General features: G+C 46.6%; 2 protein-coding genes across 3 annotated transcripts in view; one reads left to right on the top strand and one right to left on the bottom strand.

The window, feature by feature from the left end:
* The window catches only part of LOC146219519 (stonustoxin subunit beta-like), a 28,493-nt gene extending 21,628 nt beyond the window's left edge, over positions 1 to 6,865 (top strand). For both annotated transcript variants that reach the window (XM_084695060.1, XM_084695059.1), the window contains 2 exons: positions 1,888 to 1,934; positions 6,016 to 6,865. In XM_084695060.1, the coding sequence (XP_084551186.1) occupies positions 1,888 to 1,934; positions 6,016 to 6,554 (586 nt within the window). In that variant the 3' untranslated portion in view covers positions 6,555 to 6,865. The remainder of the gene's footprint in view (positions 1 to 1,887; positions 1,935 to 6,015) is intronic.
* A 9,165-nt stretch (positions 6,866 to 16,030) lies between these two features.
* Positions 16,031 to 19,419, bottom strand: LOC146219518 (uncharacterized). The gene is made up of 9 exons (XM_084695283.1): positions 19,301 to 19,419; positions 18,965 to 19,067; positions 18,743 to 18,855; positions 18,456 to 18,501; positions 18,184 to 18,285; positions 17,460 to 17,963; positions 17,242 to 17,322; positions 16,569 to 17,138; positions 16,031 to 16,066 (listed from the first exon to the last, which is right to left on the bottom strand). The coding sequence occupies exons 1-9, from the start codon at positions 19,417 to 19,419 to the stop codon at positions 16,031 to 16,033; spliced, it is 1,674 nt and encodes a 557-aa protein (XP_084551409.1).
* Between the last annotated feature and the right edge of the window lie 4,727 nt (positions 19,420 to 24,146).

Below are 24,146 nucleotides of genomic sequence, written 5' to 3'. Positions count from 1 at the left end.
AAGAGCATTCTTTTCTACTGTACTGTACACATTCTTTGCAATATTGAGAACTTAAACTTCAAGAGGTTCTGTTGTGGCAGAAGGCTCAACAAGGCAGGTAACACCATCAATGACCTTTGGGAGGAATTAACCCCCCAAATGAAATCTCCACAAACACACTAACATGTTATGTGGGCACTAGTGTCCTCGGGCGTGATAGGCTTGGATGAGCTCCCTCCAGGGATGCCTTCAGCCACTGGTCGCCCAGCGTTCTGACTCAGAGCCAGCTCTTCTGCCTCTGTCAGAAGTGGTGCCCTGCTCTGCATTCTTTCTGTTAGTCCACTACAAGTCCAATGTTCATATACTGAGCAGGATATTAGGTGAGGCAACATTTATGTGTTAAAACAGCATTCTCACAAGTTGAGACAGCCACTGAATGATTTTGACTTGGTTTAATCCTGTCAAATATGACTAAAACAATCGTGTGTCTGGTAGGCCTCAGTAAAATATGCCCTACCTGTTTGAACTGATTTTATATTTCATTTTCAGCTGCTGCTAAGTGTGTTTTGTGCCCATAGGATTGTTCCACCACTTGTTCAGCTGTAGTAAGACGTGTGGTTAAATGTCAAATAAATAGACAGCATTGAAATGTACTCATTGACCAATTGTCTGCCTTTTGCTGTTGCAGTTGTTGTTTATCTTTCAGAAAATGTTTGCATACTCGCCTGCACGCACGAGAATTCCTAATTCAAGTGAATTAGAATTAAACTAACTCAGATCATCTTTTCTGGAACCGACAACTCTCTGCTTCCCATCTCAGGGTTCATTAAGGGTGCTTTCACACCTATTAGTCCGTTTGCTTGGTCCGAATCAGTGGATGAGTTGCTACTTTGTTGCATTTTTCATTAGGTCCGGTTAGTGTTCACACGGTCCTGTTTTAAGCGAACCAACGTTTGAAAAAAAACTGACATAAAAAAAAACTATGACACGCGGTCATACAGGTTGTTAATCTATTGGCCAGAAAATGTGTGAGGGAAAATCACTTCCTTGTCACAAACAACAATGGAGCAACAGCAGCGTATTGCGATCGCAATACTATCTTTAATTGTTATTTGGTGTTGCACGACCACGTTTTTTGGGTTGCTCGTTGGTGTTTTACTCAGGATTAGGCTATATCCAGGTTATCAAACCATGGGAATGATATGTTTTCGTCTGACGAGCTACCACTTTTCCATAGAACATCACGCACTTTTAGCTGTCTAAGTTTGTAACTTTCAACCAACATTGGTCCACTGTGCAATATTGACGCTTTATTTCAGTACCTAGGCCTATATCACTAAATCATTTAAATACCTCGCTACTCTGTCTCCACAAGTATCTCTGCAATATGATCATCATTTGCCGTTCCTTCACTTCATCATTGCCCCACGCTTTCCCTCAACTAATTTCGCTGCTAATGACAGCTGTCTCCGCCGAGTGTCAATTCCTTTTTCAACCCACAATGCACTACATTTTGGTTTGCTTCCTGGAATAGGTCAATATTAAGTCCAATTACGTTCACACCTAAAGCGAACCGAACCATGGTTCACTTGGAACCGGACCGAGTCCCATCTTTTTAGGGGGACCATGGTTCGGTTGTTTGGTCCGCACTAGAGTTCGAATGCGTGTTCTCACCTCTCCAAACGAACCGTACTTTCAGAGAAAACGGACCATGGTCCGATTGAAACGGACCAAACATGTCAGGTGTGAAAGCACCCTAAGTCAGAGTTCAGGGTTAGGCTCAGAGTTTGTAAAACCTGCTTTCTGGAATACATCTCTGATGATAAACATAGAAACAACATGTTTACTTTAGTCACTTAGCAACAGGTGAAGTGTCATTTCCTCATCATTCTTTGCTTCTCTCTACAGTGCGGATCATGGTGGAGAGTGCTGGATCCAACCTGGTCTTAGGAAATGTGAGTATTGACTGCTACTTAGTTGTAGTACACAGGGTCATACAGGGACAAAACCATGAGTGACTTTGACACTGTCAGAAATGGACACACGTATGTGCCCTCCCTTCACCCTCCCCTCTCCTCCTTCCCCTCCCTCTCTCCTCCACCCTCCCTTCTCCCCTCCCCCGTCCCCCTCCCTTCTCCTAGCTGGTGTGTGTTTCCTCTCCACCTCCCTCCCTCCTCGCTTCCTTCCCTCTCCACTGCCCTACCCTCTCCTCCTCCCTCCCCTCCCATCATCTCCTCTTCCCCTTTCGTCTCTCTCCTCTTCTCCCCCCTCTGCCCCCCCACCCCACCCCGGGCTCGCAAATAACTTTGTTTCTCACTGTTCATTACCTTCCAGAAGTAAAACAAATTAACCGTCCCAACCTGAACTTGACCTGTTTTTGTATTTTGACATTCTGACATTAGATGAGTTGGGGGGCAGAGAGTAGATAAGGGCGGTGGGGGGAGAGGAGAGGGGGGTGGGGGGAGAGGAAGTTGGGGGGGGTAGGTCAGGGGGGTGGGGGGAGAGAGTAGATGATGGGGGTGGGGGGAGAGAGAGTTGATAAGGGGGGTAAGGGGAGAGGAGGTCAGGGTGGGGGGAGAGGAGGTGGGGGGGAGAGAGTTGATAAGGGGATTGGGGGAGAGGAGGTCAGGGGGGGGGGAGGTCAGGGGGGTTGGGGAAGAGGAAGTCAGGGGGAGAGGAAGTCAGGGGTGGGGGTAGAGGAGGTGGGGGTGGTGGGCAGAGAGTCGATAAGGGGGCTAGGGGGAGAGGAGGTGGGGGGAGAGGAAGTCAGGGGGCTGGGGGGAGAGTTGATAAGGGGGGTGGGGGGAGAGGGGGCTGGAGGGAGAGAGTAGATCTTGGGGGTGGGGGAGAAGAGGTCAGGGGGTGGGGGGAGAGTCGATACGGGGGGTGGGGGGAGAAGAGGTGGGGGGAGGAGGTGGGGGGGGACAGGAGGTGGGGGGGTAGAGTACATTTATATTTCTTCATTTAGAAGATTTTATCCAAAGCGACTTCCAAGAGAGAGCACAGGTCAATGATCATAAACAACGAGACGCCCCAAAAACATTGTGGGGAGCCAAAACAAGCATACATTGTGAAAAGCAAATAAGTGCCAATGGGAAGAACCAGAAGAGCATGTAGTTAAACAAGTTACAATTAAACAACATGAACCTGTAAAGTGCAAGAGTGTACCTGTAGAAAAGCAACAAGAATAGAATTCACAGCGAGTACAAGAAGTTAAATCAGTTCCAACTAACCAACAAGAGCAACAAGTCCCTCAATAAGAGTCATTCTGTTCCTGGAGGAAACTCACATTAGGTCCAGCAAATCACAGTACCGTTGTACAGAAGTAGATAAGGGAGTATGGAGCTAGAAAGCTGACAAAAGTATCTGAATTTGAATATGAAAGATCTGAAATATTTGTGTCGAATTTCACAAAACTGAAATATTTTGATCCAAAAATACACATTTCTAAAATTCAGATTGCAGGAATTCAGATTCTTGACATTTAGATTGCAGGAATTCAGATTGCAGGAATTCAGATTCTTGAAATTCAGATTGCTGAAATTCAGATTGCGGAAATTCAAATTCAGATTGCGGAAATTCCGATTTTGTCTGAACTAGGCCAAAGGTGAAACAGCTTGCTTTCACAGGAAAAAGTAGACGATTTCAGAACGACCGAACTTTACCTCAGAACAAACTGAGTTGTTAGTTGGAGGAAGACCCAGATCACACATACGTATCTCGGATAGCACACATACGTCTTGCCGACGTCGGCCCGATGTGTAGAAGATACGTCGGCAAGATGTAGTATGCTGCCGTGCAAAGGCAGAAGACCGTAACTTCAATTTTGTCGAAAATGATTTTTTTTCATTTTCAGAACAGTTAAGGTCTGCTTTATCATGTGGCCAAATATCTTAAATGAACTTGTCTGTTTTTCTGAGAAAATAAGTTTGTTGTCTTCACCGTACCTTCCAAAAGCCTGCTTTGGCTTTAGAAATCCAATGCAGAATGCTGTAACATCAGTTACGGTTCTTTGCCTTTGTTTTGCCGCACTCAAAAACGTTCAAATGGAGTTACGGTTTCAATTGAACTAATACGTAACCTAGCAACAATAAACACATCTAGCATTAGCTTAGCCTACTCGCTGGCATTTAACACCAAACATGAGTCGTTTGTAAGTATCTTACCCTGGCAGTTAAATCAAAAACACTCTTGTGTTGTGAGTCTTGTGACACGTATCCACGTGTATGTTACATTGGCTTATAAAATACAGAGTTTATATCGTGATAAGCAACTAAGTGAGCGAAGAAACGGAAGTTACTGTATTTTGCCTTGGCACGACCGCTTACGATAGATTATGGTATACTACTGTTACTTCAAAATATGGGTCAAAAGTGCAGTTTAAGATCAACAATTTTGAAAATGTCTAGTTTAGATAATGTGTAATCACTAAAACATCAAACTGCTAGATTTCCAGTGTCCTACCTAAAATGCATTTGGCATGACAACTACTTTGAAAGTGCAAAAACTTTGAAGTCGTTTTTCTCAGTTCTACACTTCGGTGAGTTACGGTCTTTTGGCTTTGTAGGGCAGTATGGAGATAGTTGGTATTTGATCGAAACTGACTTCCAGGCAACGTGTGGACGATGAATCAAATCACACCCGGCCGCACTACAGATATATTCTGATAGATAACTCCTTATTTGCTGTTTAATACTCGGCTATGTCCGATCTCTCAGAAAGCAAATATTTCACTATCCAAAACCGACATGAAATGTCACTTAGCAAATGAACATAGCCTATAGGCTGAACATTGACTATGATAGGAATAAGGAGACAATGAAAAATATGCTTGACCATCCAAAATTGGCTATTAGCAATACAGTAGCTAGCTAGCATGACTTGATTCAACCTGGATTTTCTGTGTGTGTGTGTGGGTATTATAATTAGTAAGTAAGTAAGACTTTATTTATATAGCACATTTCATACAAGAATTGCAGCTCAAGGTGCTTTACATAAAATCAACAAAAACAATAATACAAGTGATAAAAGTAATAGATAAAACATAAAACATATAACAAACTAGACTAGCCGCACTCTATCTGCGGTCTCTCAAATCTGTCTTAGACCCGAGCTACCACTTGCAGTTTCCACACACATAACAACCCAGACAAGCCGCACTCTGTGCGGTCTCTCAAATCCGTCTTGGAAGAGAGCTGCCTCGTGCAGTTTCCAAACATATAACAGCCCAGATAAGCCGCACTCTATCTGCGGTCTCTCGAATCCGTCTTAGATCCGAGAATTGAGACACAATTGAAGTTCATGATTTTATATCAGGCTGGATGTTGATGCCATCAAGCCCTTAAAAGAACTCCAACACAGAAAAGACAACAACGGAACATAAATATATAGGCTATAGCTTTGCCAGTTGTTCCGCGTCTTCCATCGGTCTCCGTCGCCCTGTCTGTCTCGACTCACTTGGTAACAGCAACTGCCAATTTTGGCAAAGGAGAAGACACAAGTTTTTACAAGTTTCATAAGCACTTGCTCCATACTCTTCCTCCAACGAGCAACTTAGCTTTTGTTCTGAGGTAAAATTCAGTTGTTCAAGCTGTTTCACCTTTGGCCTAGTTCAGACAAAATCGGAATTTCCGCAATCTGAATTTGAATTTCAGCAATCTGAATTTCAGCAATCTGAATTTCAAGAATCTGAATTCCTGCAATCTGAATTCCTGCAATCTGAATTTTAGAAATGTGTATTTTTGGATCAAAATAATTCAGTTTTATTAAATTCGGCATACAAATAATTCAGATATTATATATTCAACAACAAAATATGTCAGTTTTATGAAATTCGACACACAAATATTTCTGATGTTTCAAACATCATATTCAAATTCAGATACTTTTGTCAGCTTTCGAGCTCCATTAGGGAGGTGGGGGGGGGGGGGGGAGGGAGAGAGAGAGAGAATGAAAGGGGGAGGGCAGGAAGAGGGATACATTCTAATGTAAATGATGATGATCAGTAATATATTGTGTCTTGGTCTCTCCCATCAGATGCCTGTGAGCTCACACTGGACCCAAACACAGCATGGAGAGACCTCTCTCTGTCTGAGGAGAACAGAAAGGTGACAAGGGGAGAGAAGCAGCCGTATCCTGATCACCCAGAGAGATTTGAAAACTATCCACAGGTGCTGTGTACAGAGGGTCTGTCTGGGCGCTGTTACTGGGAGGCAGAGTGGAGTGAAGGAGGATGGGCTTCTATAGCAGTGACATATAAAGGAATCAACAGGAGAGGAGAGGGTGATGACTGTGTGCTTGGACTCAATAACAAGTCCTGGAGTCTGGAGTGTGGTGATAACAGTTACTCTGCCTGTCACAATAATAAGATCACTGCCATACCTGACCCCCCCTCCAGCTCCCACAGAGTAGGAGTGTATCTGGACTGGCCGGCCGGCACTCTGTCCTTCTACACTGTCTCCTCTGACACACTGACCCACCTGCACACATTCCACAGCACATTCACTGAGCCCCTCTATCCTGGCTTCAGGGTTTATAGCTCTGACTCCTCAGTGTCCCTGTGTCAGGTAGAATAGCCCACACACACTCTCACACACTGTGCTCACATAGATGTCAGGGTTTTTCATGCATATAGAAAATGTTGGCGCACGCCAAAGCAGTTTTCCCGAGCGCCAATGACAAATCATACAATTTATCATACAATTTATACAATTATTGTCTATAGTCTATAGTTCTTGCAAATTTTAATCAAGTTAACTTGTGATTTTTGTTGTTTGTATTCTTTCGCTGCTAGTTAAATTGTCTGTTGATTTGATAGCGATTGCTGCCCTTGCTCAGGCTTGTATTTTAGGTGCATTATTATGCTGAAGTAGTTTTAATTAATAAAAAAAGGGTTTATTGTTATTATTTGCTACAGAATGCGTAGCCTATCAAGATGACACTGCCTGCATCAAATGAAGCAGGCAGTGTACATGCTTCAGAGTGGCCTACCTCAATAGATTCAGCTACTGACCATTTAGGCTACAATAAGTTACGTCAATTATTAATTGGCAGCATTTATGCCATTTAGAACACACATTATGAGCCTAACTTTATTGCTTTAGGGGAAATAGGATGAAAATATGTGCAATATTACATTAGCTATAAGACTATTACATTAACCTGTTCCGTTTCGGCGGTGGGGGGGGGGGGGGGGGTGAATAAATACAGATTAGAAAAAAAAAATATATATATATATATATTAGTGCTGTCAGTTTAACGCGTTATTAACGGCGTTAACGCAAACCCAAATTAACGGCGTCAATTATTTTATCGCGCGATTAATGCTCTTTTTGGCCTAGCAAACTTTGTAGTTTTTTTCACATGCTGTTGCAACAACTACCGACGTTAGAAAAACTACAACACCACACCGGATCTAGCTAGACCGGAAACAAAACAACAGGCACGCCAAACACTAGTTTGGCTTGCGAGCTGGCTAAAGAGTAGTAGCAGAGCCCGTTTATGGATATTAGACATTCTCTGGTAGTAGGCTAACGTTACGTTTTGAGTGGATGACGAGCGCGAGATGCCGAAATGGATGCCAATAAGATTCTGAATGGAAAGTTTGCTTTTAAAAAGTTGCCAAATGGTTCTATTGACAAGACCAGTGATCTGTGTGTTTTGTCGTTGTAAACTGAGCTATCATCGCAGCACATCCAGTCTGAAATACCACTTGATGGCCAAGCACACAGCTGATGCGAATTCTCTGCCCCCTCGTCAAAGCCAGGCGATTGCAATGTTGTTTTCAATAAAAAAATATTTGCACAAAGCAATCCGAACCACTTTTCTATGTTGATAAGAGCATTAAAATTTGAAAAAAGATTGGGACAAAAAGAAATCAGGGACATTTAGAATAGATAAAAATGTGCGATTAATTGTGATTAATCGCGAGTTAACTATGACATTAATGCGATTAAATATTGTAATCGTTTGAAAGCACTAATTATATATATATATATATATATATATATATATATATATATATATATATATATATATATAAAAATTGGGGGGAGCACCCATTTTGACCCAGGAAAAACCCTGGATGTGATTGAAGATTGAACTGTATACAGTTATTGATATCCCAGAGTGTTTGTAAATATTGGTGTGTGTTGAATGTTTGTTTTGTTTTCATTGTTGACAAACAACAATCTTGCCTTTGATCTCAGTTCCACTGAATGTGATGAACTAAATAGTGTTTTACTGACTAAATAAGGAGCAGTGTTGGGTAACGTTACTTTTTAAAGTAACTAATTACAGTTACTAGTTACATTCCTTGTAAACGTTACTTAGTTACTTGCTGTAGAGAGTAAGGCGTTGAGTTACTTTTGCGTTACATTAGACCCCCTCGAAAACGAGATGCTGCATCTCAAGGGGTCTACAAGGGCTAGGTTTGAATCTAGGAGCAAAACGAAGCTAAGCTATAGCTAGGTATATGGTTGCAAAATGGTGTTCACTTATGTACTGAACCAGACTATTTTACTTACTGTAATATAATCCTAAACTGAAACCACTGAACGATACAGCAACACATCACAAAAGCTTGATTTCAATACATTATTTAATGTGACATTACGTTGGCCTGTATATGCAAGTCTTAAATAACTATTTAGCTGGTCGGCTCCATGACACCGGGTAAATTGGGCTCGTGAGACTGCGCACCAAAAGAACGAAGGGGAACCCACCTGTCTAGCAGATTAAGACGTTTTCGTAGGTGGGCTACCTAGAGAAAAGTAGCCTCAACTCCCCCTGACCTCTTCTCTACCCACCACCCCCTCTCTACCCACCACCTCCTCTCTACCCACCACCCCTTCTCTACCACCACCCCTTCTCTACCACCACCCCTTCTCTACCACCACCTCCTCTCTACCCCCCCCCCCCATTTGAAGGGGGGGGGGGTCTAACTCACTGAGTGATAAAGAGGAGTGTTGGTGGGGGGGGGGGGTCGAACTCACTGTGAGTGATAAAGAGGGGTGTTGGTGGGGGGGGGGGGGTCTAACTCACTGTGAGTGATAAAGAGGGGTGTTGGTAGGGGGGGGGTCGAACTCACTGTGAGTGATAAAGAGGGGTGTTGGTGAGGGGGGGGGTCTAACTCACTGTGAGTGATAAAGAGGGGTGTTGGGAGGGGGGGGGTCTTACTCACTGTGAGTGATAAAGAGGGGTGTTGGTGGTGGGGGGTGTCTAACTCACTGAGTGATAAATAGGGGTGTTGGGAGGGGGGGTGTAACTCACTGTGTGATAAAGAGGGGTATTAGGAGGGGGGTGGGGTCTAACTCACTGTGAGTGATAAAGAGGGGTGTTGGTAGGGGGGGGGGGTGTAACTCACTGTGTGATAAAGAGGGGTATTAGGAGGGGGGTGGGGTCTAACTTACTGTGAGTGATAGAGAGGGGTGTTGGTGTGGGGGTGGGTGGTGTAACTCACTGAGTGATAAAGATGGTATTGGTAGGGGGGGTGGTCTAACTCACTATGAGTGATAGAGGGGTGTTGGTAGGGGGGGGGGGGCTAACTCACTGTGAGTGATAAAGAGGGGTGTTGGTTGGGGGGGGGTGTAACTCCTTCTACCTTGGAGTCTCTCTTCCTCTCCTCTTCCTGGTTCTGACCATTCACTCATTTCCATCCTTTCTGCTCTCTGGGTCTGGAGGACAAAGGCTTTTTCACAGGACGACAACAGAAGGATTGTTATACGATGTAACCTCCACCTGTGTGTCACCATGTATTTAACATGAATATGATGTTCAGAAGTCTAAAACAGTGTCCATGCACTAGAGCCAGATCCAGGGCGTTCCTCTCACTGACACACTGGAAGTGAGGGACCTCTGAGACTAAGATCCACAATGTCCTCTCCACACCACTGGGGGGCGACATTCCTCAGAGGCTGAGAGCAGCAAGAGAGCCAGACAGAGACATGCAGCTGTGGAGGAACCTGAGCAGAGAAGAAGAGCTCCAGTCACAGCCCCGCTCTGCTGAGCCACCAGAGCCTCTCTCTGTGTTGAGGAGACACTCGTCATGGTGGACAAACACAGGGGTTCCCAGAGACAGAGCCCAGGTACTGGAGAGGCTTCCCTCTGCACATCAGGACATTCATCACTCCCTAGCCAAGAGGGATGGAGCACATGAGGTCAGGGGATTGATGAACTTGGTGGAAGGCTGTGTGCAAGTGAGCCAGTGTGTCGTTTTGTGTGTGGGTGGGTGTGTGTGTGTGTGTGTGGACTTGTGGCATCAGTGTTGTTATGATTCTCCTCTGCTTTAATATGAAACAGTCATGCAGTCAGTCCTTATGGCTGTATACAGGTCACATGACTAGACACTGGATAGACAGTTCCTTTATAGAGCTCTGTAGTTTTTCATTAACAATCTCACACATCAGCTCTCATGTAACTTGTGTTTCCACATAATACATGATGTTGTCTATTGTGATTTCACTGTCTCACCGTTGTAAAAGCCTTGAAGTCACAATGCTAAAGAGAGAACAATATCTTCACATGACACCCTCCACTCCACCCCCATCCTTAATGTGAAATGAATCGCCATTGTGACAACCACGGAACGTTCCGGTCAGAGCCACACACAACAGAAGGGAGAAGTCACACACCAAAGGCCAGCTTTACCCTTTCAGAAGCATCTTTATGAGTCACATCATGTTTTCAACCAACTTAGGAAAGCAAACAGGAGCGCGGCGGCCCTGGGCGTCCACACACTGGGTGAGGAGGAAGGAGGAGATGCAGGCGGCGTCCTCGCCCAGCAGGTGGACGTGGGGGTTTAGGATGGAAGAAGGGGGGTCAGATGGCTGAGCGGTTAGGGAATCAGGCTATTCATCAGAAGGTTGCCGGTTCAATTCCCGGCTGTGTAAAATTACGTTGTGTCCTTGGGCAAGGCACTTCACCCTACTTGCCTCGGGGGGAATGTCCCTGTACTTCCTGTAAGTCACTCTGGATGAGAGCGTCTGCTAATTGACTAAATGGAAATGGATGAAGAAAGTAGGAACCCAAAGTGGGGAGAAAGAGCCCAGGAGGAACTGGAAAGAGCCGACTACTGAGAGGAGATGGAAGCAGCAATACCTTTCATACCTCATAAAACCAGACTTTCCAATATGACCAACTTGAGTAGAACTGGGCATTTATTAATGAAACACACAAACAGGTTAAATAATGTTTTTCCTCAAACTGCTCACCAGGGTACAGGATAGCTCTAGGCCTGGTGTGACGGTCCTCCCCTTCCCTGTGCGACCATGCTGCCCAGGACTGGTGGGTGGGATGCTGGGGGCTCATCAGGACTGGTGGGTGGGATGCTGGGGGCTCATCAGGACTCAGTGGACACACCTGGACCCAGGAAGGCTTGAGGCTCCAATGCCTGTGCCAGAGTCCATGAGCTCTTTGGAGAGAGATCCAGGGTACAAGGGAGGAGAGGAGGAGAGGAGGAGGAGGGTGGGGAGGAGGAGGAGGGTGGGTAGGAAGAGGAGGGAGGTAGAGGAGGAAGGTGGGTAGGAAGAAGAGGAGGAGAAGAGGAGGAGGAGGAAGGTGGGGAGGAAACACGTGTCACTAGTGGTACACAGTCACCTGTGGTATCCCAGCTTGTCAGTATTGTGTTTGTTATTGTTGGTCTCCTCCCCTTTGTGTTTTTCCTTTCCACATGTGGTCAGCTACTCTGTCAGTAGAGTTCTCTGTGGTGGTAAACCTTCAGTCAGCTACTCTGTCAGTAGAGTTCTCTGTGGTGGTGAACCTTCAGTCAGCTACTCTGTCAGTAGAGTTCTCTGTGGTGGTGAACCTTCAGTCAGCTACTCTGTCAGTAGAGTTCTCTGTGGTGGTGAACCTTCAGTTAGCAGATCAGCTGGTTTGGTTGGTCCTCAGGTTCATATTTATTGTGATCATTTATGTATTTGATCAGACATGTAATTGTGCTTTTCTTGAGTTTCTCTTTGTTTCAGCAATGTACAGCTCCTTTACATGTGCAAATATTGTCCCTTCAAAGTGAGGAACAGCAGAGGAGGTAAGACGGACGCATCCTCAGGTCTGTGAACACAAGGAAGGCAGAGGGACCAGATGCCATTCCAGGAAGAGTGCTCAAAGAATGCTCATACCAGCTTGCAGATGTCTTTACGGACATTTGTAATATGTCTCTAGTCAAAGCGGCCGTACCAACCTGTTTTAAAACAGCAGTCATGATTCCAGTGCCCAAACAAAGCAACATCAGCATGTTAAATGACTAGAGATCTGTGGCGCTCACTCCCATCATCGCCAAGTGCTTTGAGAGGCTGGTGGCGAAGCGCGTTAAGGCTGCCCTCCCTCGCTCCCTGGACCAGCATCAGTATGCTGACAGGGAACACAGGTCCACTGAGGACGCTATCGTCACAGCCCTCCATACAACGCCGACACACCTGGACAAAAAGGGGACATATGTAAGACTACTCTTCGTAGATTACAGCTCGGCTTTTAATATTATCGTCCCCAACCGACTGATCACCAAACTCCTTGATCTGGGCCTCAGCTACAGCCTGTGTATGTGGATGAATGATTTCTTAACAGATCGCCCACAGACAGTGAGACTGGGTCCTCACCCATCATGGAGCCTGTCCCTCAGCACTGGAGCTCCACAAGGCTGTGTATTGAGTCCCCTGCTCTACTCCGTCTACACATATGACTGCACCAACACCCATCCTTCAAATGCAGTGATCACATTTGCAGATGACACGACTGTGGTAGGACAAATCACCGACGGAAACGAAAGTGCCTTCAGAGACGAAGTTGACAGACTGACAGGATGGCTTCAAGAAAACAACATGACCCTGAATGTCAAGAAGACAAAAGAGATCGTGGTCGACCAAAAGAGATCGTGGTCGACAAGAAGACAAAAGAGATCGTGGTCGATCGTGGTTCGCAAAAGGCGAACCCTTGACCCCTCATCATCAATGGTGAGGAAGTGGAGAGGACCTCCTGCTTCCAGTTCCTGGGGGTTATGCTCTCAGAGGACCAGAAATGGAAGATGAACACAGTCCAGAAAGCACAGCAGCGGCTCTACTTCCTGTGAACACTGAAGAGAAACAGAGCTGTCTCCAGAGCTGCTTCAGTCTTTTTACCACTGTGGCATTGAAAGCGTCATCACAGACTGTATCACTGCATGGTACGTCAACTGCACAGACAAGGACAGGAAATCCCTCAGTGGGGTCAGAAGGTCTGCTGAGAGAAGAATCAGACTTCCACTGCCTCCCCTGGACGACATCCTGAGGACACGCTGCCTCGGCCGGCCAGGGGGCATTTGGAAGGATGAGACTCACCCTGCAGATCTCTTCTCCCTGCTGGCCTCTGGGAGGCTCTAGCGGGCCACCACAGCCCACATTCAGACTGCAGGACAGCTTCATCCCCAGGGCCATCACAGAACTACACACCCACACAGCCCTCCTACCCCCCACCCAACACAACTATTCATGTTTTTCATATATTTATGTGTGAGTGGGGTTGCAAGCATGCTTAAATGTGCTGTAGTGTTGTTAAAGGGTGTATGTGGATGTAAGCATTGTTTTTTGTTTTTTTTAGGGGGGGGGGTTTAGTGGTTGCACAAGAAAATGTTGTTGAGTATCTAATGCACTATGACAAATAAAGTCTATTCTATTCTAATGGTCAACCGGTGTTCAATCAACTATTGTTGCCTCAAGATGATTGAATAAAACGTATGGTTACATGGCTTGCTTCTATGTGTGCTCAGTGTCAATGCAGACTGCCTTCATTTTACAGTTGAAAACCTCAGGATCACCTCTGAAGCATTAGCCTCTCCAGTGACTTGTACTGCTACCTAGCATGTTCCTGACAGCAGCAGAACTATGTTCTGTACCAGCTTGGCTGGAGGTAGCACGATCACCTGCAGTTCCACCAGGAATCCACTAGGGGGCAGACCACACACACACAGCTAATGCACAAACCATCAGGGAACAGATTGAATCACCATTGTCAAACGCTGTGACTGCAAATTATGGTTCTTAATTATGTTTTTTATAGACTGTAAAGTCTATCTAGATTGCAACACTTTTGAACCATGTCATACAATGCCATAACTTTTATCATGTTGATTTCACATATGAATATATCAAGGATGAAATGGCTCGCTGTTAAAAGAGTCAAGATGACACTTTATTTTGGTAGCTCTAATCTGCTACAGCACAACAGCGCTCTCCCCCCTCCCCACACCAGTGACCATGCTCATGGCCCGGGCCCTTCCGGAACAGCACAGGGTTTCCCTGGAGCTGTTTGGCTGTGACCACTAGCTGATATCCACAATGTCGACAAAACAACAAACCTACCATGGAAGCGGGTCTTAATATCACCCGATCTTTCTTTCGACACAGGCACCCTGGTGTTCACATACAAGATGTACTTTGCCTAAAACCTGTAGTAGACCTCATGTTCTGTTCTGTTACCTCTGAGCTGTCTCAAGCCTCCTCCATGCTGTTTCTCTGTCTCCTGCCTCTGGCTCTCTTATGGAATGCTCTGCAGGGTTCTAAGGTGCTTGGGTTTGTGTGTCTTTTTCATTGAAGAATTGAACCACATGGAGAGTCTAAAAGGGCTTCTTGTCTTAACCCTCTGCTGCATTGTGCGCCGTGTTACAAAATGTTTACATTAAAATGATGCCACATTTGAACTTTAATGTTCAAATGTTTGAATGTTGTACTTCAATTGTTTGAACCCTAGTGTAGCAGAGACTATATATTTTCATTTTTATGTATATATTTTGTATATATGTATATTTGTAAATCAAAATAATGAACACTGACAGACACACTCTTTTCAGTAAATCCCCATAAATAAAAAGTCAACCACAAAAAAAGACATGGCTTCAAATGACATTTTATTTTGTGCTCAGGCTCTGTGATGAACACAGGTTCTGTCCAAGGGGTCCATATTGATGATATTTCCTGGTCCTCAGGTCCCTCTCACTGTTGGGGAGCCTCTCTAGTCCTCTTCTTCTGAGGAGGCAGAGCAGCAGGTAAAGAGCTTCCTCATTCGACGGAGGAATCCTCTCATCCCCCCCCTTATCTCCTCCCCTCCATCCTTCTCCTGCTGTCCGCCCACTGAGGAAGAAAACCTGCATTAACACTGTATCTGCATGTTCTCCACACAGCTTCCTGGTATATCTGAGAAGTGTGTATGTAGTAGAACGTGTGCATGTAGCTTCCTGGTAGCTGAGAAGGTACTCACCAATGCAACTCTCCTGTTCCACATCAGCTGGGACCTCACTGGTCTGTGAACAGACAATAGTAAGCATGTAAGACCATCAACTATACTGTAGAGCAATGGCATCAACTTCCAAACTGATGTATATTCATACCACATGTGCAATGGTAATATTCAGTCTGATGAAACGTGTCAACAAAAGAATGATGTAATGTTCACACCATGAGGAGTCTTGGAGCCTCCTGAGGGAAGAAACCATGGATGCTCAGCAGTGGCTCATCTTCTAGAAGCAACAGCATCTTGGCAGAAGCTCCATCCAGGGTCTTGCTGCTGGTGAGGCCAGCTTCCAGGGCCGGGGTTGTGGTGCCTCTGAGGCCAGCCTCTAGATCCAGGGTCTTGGTGCTGGTGAGGCCAGCCTCTAGATGCAGGGTCTTGGTGCTGGTGAGGCCAGCCTCTAGATCCAGGGTCTTGGTGCTGGTGAGGCCAGCTTCCAGGGCTATGGTCTTGCTGCTGGTGAGGCCAGCTTTCAGGGCCGGGGTTGTGGTGCTTGTGAGGCCAGCCTCTAGATCCAGGGTCTTGGTGCTGGTGAGGCCAGCGTCTAGATCCAGGGTCTTGGTGCTTGTGAGGCCAGCTTCAAGGGCCAGGGTCTTGGTGCTGATGAGGCCAGCTTCTAGGGCCAGGGTCTTGGTGCTGGTGAGGCCAGCTTCCAGGGCCAGGGTCTTGGTGCTGGTGAGGCCAGCTTCCAGGGCCGGGGTTGTGGTGCCCCTGAGGCCAGCCTCTAGATCCAGGGTCTTGGTGCTGGTGAGGCCAGCTTCCAGGGCTAGGGTCTTGCTGCTGGTGAGGCCAGCTTTCAGGGCCGGGGTTGTGGTGCTTGTGAGGCCAGCCTCTAGATCCAGGGTCTTGGTGCTGGTGAGGCCAGCGTCTAGATCCAGGGTCTTGGTGCTTGTGAGGCCAGCTTCAAGGGCCAGGGTCTTGGTGCTGATGAGGCCAGCTTCTAGGGCCAGGGTCTTGGTGCTGGTGAGGCCAGCTTCCAGGGCCAGGGTCTTGGTGCTGGTGAGGCCAGCTTCCAGGGCCGGGGTTGTGGTGCCTCTGAGGCCAGCCTCTAGATCCAGGGTCTTGGTGCTGGTGAGGCCAGCCTCTAGAACCAGGGTCTTGGTGCTGGTGAGGCCAGCTTCCAGGGCCAGGGTCTTGCTGCTGGTGAGGCCAGCTTTCAGGCCCAGGGTCTTGGTGCTTGTGAGGCCAGCTTCAAGGGCCAGGGTCTTGGTGCTGATGAGGCCAGCTTCCAGGGCCAGGGTCTTGGTGCTGGTGAGGCCAGCCTCTAGATCCAGGGTCTTGGTGCTGGTGGTGCCAGCTTCTAAGGCCAAGGTTTTGGTGCTGGTGAGGCCAGCCTTTAGATCCAGGGTATTGGTGCTGGTGAGGCCAGCTTCCAGGGCCAGGGTCTTGCTGCTGGTGAGGCCAGCTTTCAGGCCCAGGGTCTTGGTGCTTGTGAGGCCAGCTTCAAGGGCCAGGGTCTTGGTGCTGATGAGGCCAGCTTCCAGGGCCAGGGTCTTGGTGCTGGTGAGGCCAGCCTCTAGATCCAGGGTCTTGGTGCTGGTGGTGCCAGCTTCTAAGGCCAAGGTTTTGGTGCTGGTGAGGCCAGCCTCTAGATCCAGGGTATTGGTGCTGGTGAGGCCAGCTTCCAGGGCCAGGGTCTTGGTGCTGGTGAGGCCAGCCTCTAGGGCCAGCTTTGAGGCCTTGCTTCTTTCCAGCTTCCCCTCAGCAGCATGAGCCTCAGCCTCCCTCAGGGTGAGGTCGAGTTCAGACTCAGCCAGAGAAGCTGCGGACAGCTGAGATGCAGTCAGATGTCTGGTCTGACTGGTCTTCATGTCACCTCCAGCACTGGCCAGGGCCTTGATGTCCTTCTGGTCCTGGATGATGGCCTTGATGGTGAGGCCTTTCTCCATTGAGGCAGACCAAGACTGGAGGGAGAATTAAGGTTCAGTTGTCATTGAAAACAATCTCCCATTTGGTCACGATTACACTGAACCCAAAGCCAACTATGAATCAATCTGCTTTCTTCACCTTTTCTGCCTGGGGATCAGTGGCCACGGTGATGCTCTCCTTGATGCTGAAGGAGCTCTCAGCACCTGGCTTGTTATGACCCTGTTGATAGACAGTTCAAACAGTGAGACTTAGTTTAAGAGCTAGTTTATGCCCATATGTTCTGGAGCTGTCGTGAGAGAAACGTGAAATGTGAGTGATTTTGACATCTATAAGCTACAGACTGAAAACACAATGACCTTGTTCCCCTTTGCCAACTCATCGACCACCTTCCTGGTTGCCTCCAGAGAATGCAGGTTGTAGCTGTCATTCAGCAGGCAGAAAGTAGTAGACTCCACCTCAAACCTGTCAAAGACAGCCTTCACCACATCCCGGGCCAGAGCTGAGGTGATGAACACAATCTTGTGCACCGGGACGTCCCCGTACGGAGCCAGGACAGAGGTGACGGTGTCCTTCAGCAGCCACCGGATCTCCTCCATGGCGGCCTTGGCCCTCAGCCCGTCTACGGAGGTCCAGGTGGTTCCTCCCTGTGTACCTCCACCCAGCAGGTGGCGGAAGGTGATGGTGACCAGCCTGGGGGTGAGCTCTCCAGTTTCCTGCAGGAGACTGGGAGCTCCGGGGACCTCAGAGGTGGAGTGAGAGGGCATCAGGCTGTGAGGAAGGCCAGAGAGCAGATGTCGGACCTCTGTCTCTACAGACGGTCTGAAAATCTTCATGCTCCGACGAAGTCCCTCCATGGTGACCTTCACCAGTGAAAAATAGAAGAGAGTTAGAGAGAGACAGAGACAGAGAGAGAAAGAGAGAGAGATAGAGAGAAAGAGAGAAAGAGACAGCGCGAGGAAAGAGAGAGAGAGGGAGGGAGGGAAAGAGAGAGAGAGAGGGAGTTTTCAGTCAGGGAAATAAAAGAAATCCTTTGTTCCAGAATGTGAAGTACTGTACTCTACACCAGGTTGTTGTCCATACCTTTCTGCCAAACAGCCCAGAGAGACGACACTCCTTCTCGGTCTCTCTAAGAATCTCCTGCTGGATCTTCAGAAGCTGGTCGCGTCTCTTCATATACCAGACCTGAGTACAGAAACACCATCAAAAGATCAATTCTGTGCAATCACACACTAACACCTTGAATACATTAATGTAACTTGCACTGTTACTGTCTTCAATATAGAGACCGTAATACGAGTCTTTGGTTCTCTGGGAGTTTGTACTGCGAACAAGGTCCACTATGAAGCTCTTACCCTTATGGCAGTCAGCTGTCGCAAGTCTTGATTGCAGGCCCGACACCTTCAAAATAGAAGAAATAAAGAGCAAACCATCACTTTTTGAATGACAATTGTTCTTTCTCTCTCTCCCTCCCTCTCTTTCTCTCTCTCTCTCTCTCTTTCTCTCTCTCTCTCTCTCTCTCTCTCTCTCTCTCTATCTATCTCTCTCATACACACACATTCACACACAACAATCACATATACACATATGTGCACAGACATGTATTTTGTAACTCCCGAGAGAAAGACTAAGCCTGTCTCACTTGCTGATGAAACATTCTTCCCCAAAGAGCCACTTGGTGATGTCCTTCAGAGTAACAGAGGATGGAACCGCTCCTTGCTCCAGTAAGGACATGAACTGCCTCATGGTTGTTCTCTGGGAGACAATTGTGTCAATGTCTATGCCAGTCATCATATATAATGCCACTGTCGTGAAGCACAGTGATACTGTTGCATTTGGTTCTGGTTTATCACCAAAATCTTACCTCATCCAGACATTCTGGTGGTGTCAAAAAGTTATACAGCTCAGTGAACTTCACAGGAGCATGTGGATCAATGGTGGGAAGTTCCCAATTCATGGCTGCAGGTCTGTGTGGAGAGAAACGTGTATCAAGACTACAGGGAGTAACATTGGCATGCAGGTTTGGTAATGTTATGTTTTTATATCTAATTATTTGTGTTGAAATATGGTTTTTGAGGACAAAAAAACACACTGGTCTCCTGTTGAGACACCAAAAGTCATGAATAGGCCTATACAGTTTGAACATAGTACATTGTTTTGTACATACTGTAGGCAATAACCTTCTTAGGCGTTAACTTACCTCGCAGTGAATGAGGAATTTGTTGGTCTGTCTTTCGTTTTTTGTGTAATTGTAATTGTAAAGAGGCAGTGCTTGTCTTGTGTTGATGATTTCTGCTGTGTTTGGTACATCATATTCATGGTAACTTTAGAATGGAATGTTCGACACTGTGATTCATTCATTGTGACAATGGTTTGGAATTCCATCAAACGTGTTTGATCTTCTTGGGATTGTCATGGATACAAATAAATAAAACATTTTAGCACCCTAATAGTCGTTGATCTTGTATTGAGTTAATGTTAAAAATCACAATATTTACCAAGATCTTTTGAATTCTTATTGCTATTCAAAAATATGCATGTCACAATAATCGCTAATCCAACAAAATGTACATTATGTAAATGATCATCAGATTTTACTGCTCACTAAACTGTCATCCATCATGGGGAATCAAACATAGGTTTTAACAAATTAAATGTGACAAAAGACTTTTGGTGTGATAGATTGATTTTGTTGTTGATATATTTTATTTTGAAATCTGATCAAGAAGTTCAATAGGTATTAAAAACAGTCAAAGGGGCATAAAATGGAAATTCATTAATAAACAGTGTTAATATATGATCGACTTGTTGAGCCTTTGAGAGCTGGGATTGTTTAGTTATGCCTGCAGAAGCCGGTAGGGGGAGCTTTCGGCCAGGATGCCTCATTCTCAATGAAGCTGCCAGAAGAAATGCAGCGTGTCCAAGCGTCTTTATTGATATCTCCTGTTTTCAGGTACAACATGAGTATTTGTGCTCTTGAACTTTAGAATATGTTTAATAAATTGTTTTATTTGTGTTTTATTAACATGCCAATGTGTGTGATAAAGAGGGGGGGGGGGGTCTAACTCACTGTGAGTGAAAAAGAGGGGTGTTGGGAGGGGGGGTCTGACTGCAGCACTCAGTGACTCCTCCAGACTCCTGCACTGTGTTGTGTCTATCTGATGACTCTAAGAGCGTGGAGGGTGGTGTCGTCACTCAGGGACTCCCTCAGTTTAAGGAGGTGGGCAGCATCACCACTCTCAGTCAGGTATCTGCACCCCAGTCCTGGTAGCCAATCACAGCACTTCTCTCCAGTTGTCAGACATGTCTCCCCTCCTCTCCTGTGGCTGTGTCTCTGGGCTTCTCTCCAGTGGCCCTGGTCCCAAGTGGCCCCAGCTGGGGAGCTCAGTGGTGCTAATCAGGGAACGAGCTGGGAGAGCTTGGAGAGGAGTGCAGCAGGGGTGCTGTCCATGGTGCTGCTGTCTGATGGCTGGTCACTTCCTGCTGTAGAGACCAGGGCTGCTGTCTGATGGCAGGTCTCTTCCTGCTGTAGAGACCAGGGCTGCTGCCTAATGGCAGGTCTCTTCCTGCTGTAGAGACCAGGGCTGCTTTCTGATGGCAGGTCACTTCCTGCTGTAGAGACCAGGCCTGCTGTCTGATGGCAGGTCACTTCCTGCTGTAGAGACCAGGGGTCTCATTTATAAAGCTTGCGTACGCACAAAACGGGGCTGAAAATGTGTGTACGACACTTTCCACGCAAAGGTTGTGATTTATAAAAAACAAACTTTACGGGAGAATGTGCGGTCCTCCACGCAAACTCTGACCCTCCCGTAGGCCTACGCACATTTTGGAGACAGTTGGAATTGGCGACGCAGATGACCGTACTGTAGTCAGACTGCATGAAGTAAAAGTGGGAAAAACGATTCTACTCGTAATATTTAGATATTTGGTTTTCATCATACACGTTTTTTTCATTCAATTTCATGATTATCATGAAGATTACATCCAGCAGTATTATTTGAGCTTGTACTGAGTGATAATTGTTCCATAAACACCTTGTACAATCAACTCAAATTTTAAATCAAAATTCAGCGCTGTCTCACCATCATATTGTCCACTACCGGACTGCAGGAGGGGGAAATGCCTGACTGCATGAAATGCAGATAACATCACATATCCTACCTTTAAATAACTGCAGAATACATTGTATAACTAAATATGTGTCTTTAATACTGTACATATATCATATGTCAAAAACTGGAAATACAATGTTAAGCTCCCGTGCAATCGCTAAACTTCACGTCCTTGTTATCAGTCCAGACTTTAATAGATTACTATTCATAACAAAACGCTTTTGTTTTCAAATTGTATCTCGATTCGCGGAATCACTGGCACAGTTGACGCCACTCGCACAGTTTTTTAAATTGGTGATCTACCGGCCACCACATTTTCAGAGTTTTTGGGCTCCACCAATAGGATAACAGTGTCTGACAAGTTGTCATGCGCCATGATTCACCGTAAAGAACAATCGCATGCCAGGGTCAGGATGAGATACTAGATTAGCATGAGGTGCTTTGCATTGACTATTTATGGTTAAAAATGGGCTTGTTCAGGGCGGGGTACAATGCTGATTCACGTACGCACACTTGTGGGTAATCTGTGATTTATAAAGGGAACATTGCGTACAGGTGTGCGTACGCACGGTTTTATAAATCTGAATTTTCATATGCCATTTTAGGCTTTTGGGCGTACGTACACTTTTAGTAAGAATCCTACGCACAGTTTTATAAATGAGACCCCAGGGCTGCTGGCCAGGTGGTGAGATTGCTCCAGCTCATCTCCACCTCCAGCCTCCTCTCCCTGCCCCTCCTCTCCTCATCCACACCTCCTCCAGCTCATCTCCACCTCCAGCCTCCTCTCCCTGCCCCTCCTCTCCTCATCCACACCTCCTCCAGCTCATCTCCACCTCCAGCCTCCTCTCCCTGCCCCTCCTCTCCTCATCCACACCTCCTCCAGCTCATCTCCACCTCCAGCCTCCTCTCCCTGCCCCTCCTCTCCTCATCCACACCTCCTCCAGCTCACCTCCACCTCCAGCCTCCTCTCCCTGCCCCTCCTCTCCTCATCCACACCTCCTCCAGCTCACCTCCACCTCCAGCCTCCTCTCCCTGCCCCTCCTCTCCTCATCCACACCTCCTCCAGCTCACCCCCACCTCCAGCCTCCTCTCCCTGCCCCTCCTCTCCTCATCCACACCTCCTCCAGCTCACCTCCACCTCCAGCCTCCTCTCCCTGCCCCTCCTCTCCTCATCCACACCTCCTCCAGCTCACCTCCAGCCTCCAACCTCCAACCTCCAACCTCCTCTCCCTGCCCCTCCTCTTTTCGTCCTCTACTTTCCTGTCCTCTCTCCTGTCCTCTACCATTATGTGTTTTCTAGGGCAAATGATGAGAAGTGCTAGTTTGCTGTACTATTTACTTGATCATTTTGGTGACAGGAGGGGACACGCCCCTGCCGGTGTCCACGCTGGTGACAGGAGGGGACACGCCCCTGCCCCGTATCAAAACACCCCACAGCGCTAGAGGTCAAAAAGGTCTTGAGCAGTCTTCAGTGTGGAGGCCGCTAGGAACTGGAGCGTTACTGAAGCCGAGCGCATACGTTGGTCCCTGTTACCTCATTTTGGAGTTGGATTTTTTGCAGAACATATTCATATTATTTACCTTTCACTAAATACATTTTCAGATCTCACTGTAGCAGGATTCAAGACGCTGAAAGATGCTAAACCGCCGTCTGGTATTGATAAAACCTGGTCTGGCCCTAGACTAACTTTTAGTTACGGAGGGAGGGATGTGCGATGTGTTCAAGTTGAAAGGAGACAGATGTGCCACTCTGCTCCCAGCCTCCACCAACATGTCCACCATCATTCAAAACCTGGAAACGCCAAAACATTCAGTGAATCCCCCAAGATGATGGGTGGAGGGGAAATAGGTTCATGGTTAAGGGGTACATTTGGAGATCTGGGAGGTCAAATGATTTCCTTCCTCACTCCAGTGTCTGCTGTCATAGTAACTTCCCGTTGCTGTATGTTTGTGCTTCTGTTGTGCTGTGAAGCTCATGTGTAAACGCTGTACCAAGACAGCCTTGCCTGAGGCCTTGATGATGGTGATGCTCCCTAGAGAACAGACACAGACTCCTCCTAGTGTGTGTGTGGCCAGAGGGGGCTCCTACAACACCTGGACCCACCCCCCTTTTCTAGGGCAAGGCAGCACATACATACATCCTCTGTTATAGGGCAAGGCAGCACATACATACATCCTCTGTTATAGGGCAAGGCAGCACATACATACATCCTCTGTTATAGGGCAAGGCAGCACATACATACATCCTCTGTTATAGGGCAAGGCAGCACATACATACATCCTCTGTTATAGGGCAAGGCAGCACATACATACATCCTCTGTTAGAGGTTCTCCTCACTACTATTTGTAACCTCCGCTGACTACTGTTGTATGACCCTTTAAACAAGCACATGTTGTGATGATTCAGAGGATCCTCAAGAGGGGACTCGTTAAATGTATCTCCCAATACTGACACAGAGAGACTCCTTGTTTGTGGAGGTCCAGAGACCTCGAAGAGGGGAACGAAGAGGTCTGTCCTTAACCACTGATCAATTAACAAGAACTAATGATGACTTTATTCCTTTAATACTGTTTGGAATGCTCTGAATATAATAAACAATTTTTGATCAATACCCTGCTATGTTAAGCTCATAAGAACATAACCCTTGGTTATGTCCAGGAGAGAAATATGCTTATGTATGAATGATGTTGCTTTTATCATTGATAAACTGCTGTTTGCTTATGCCTGCATAGCCTTAAGTTATTTCTTTCTAAGGTGCGACTAGGAAATTCCTGTGACACTACTGTAAGTCAGAGGTCACAATATTACCAAAGTGTATACTGCCATGCAACTATGAACGAGGAAAATAGGAGGAGCGTCAAGGCCATTTCTAGGAGCCCTATATCTAAAGACCTCAACACAAGCTATCCAGCATGCAGCGGCCTTTTTCTGTG

The sequence above is a fragment of the Hypomesus nipponensis genome, chromosome 28 (assembly GCF_054491055.1).
Source record: "Hypomesus nipponensis isolate SF chromosome 28, ASM5449105v1, whole genome shotgun sequence".
Classification (NCBI taxonomy): Eukaryota; Metazoa; Chordata; class Actinopteri; order Osmeriformes; family Osmeridae; genus Hypomesus; species Hypomesus nipponensis.
The sequence above is the reverse complement of the archived record's forward strand: the minus strand, read 5'-3'. Positions and strand labels throughout refer to the sequence as shown.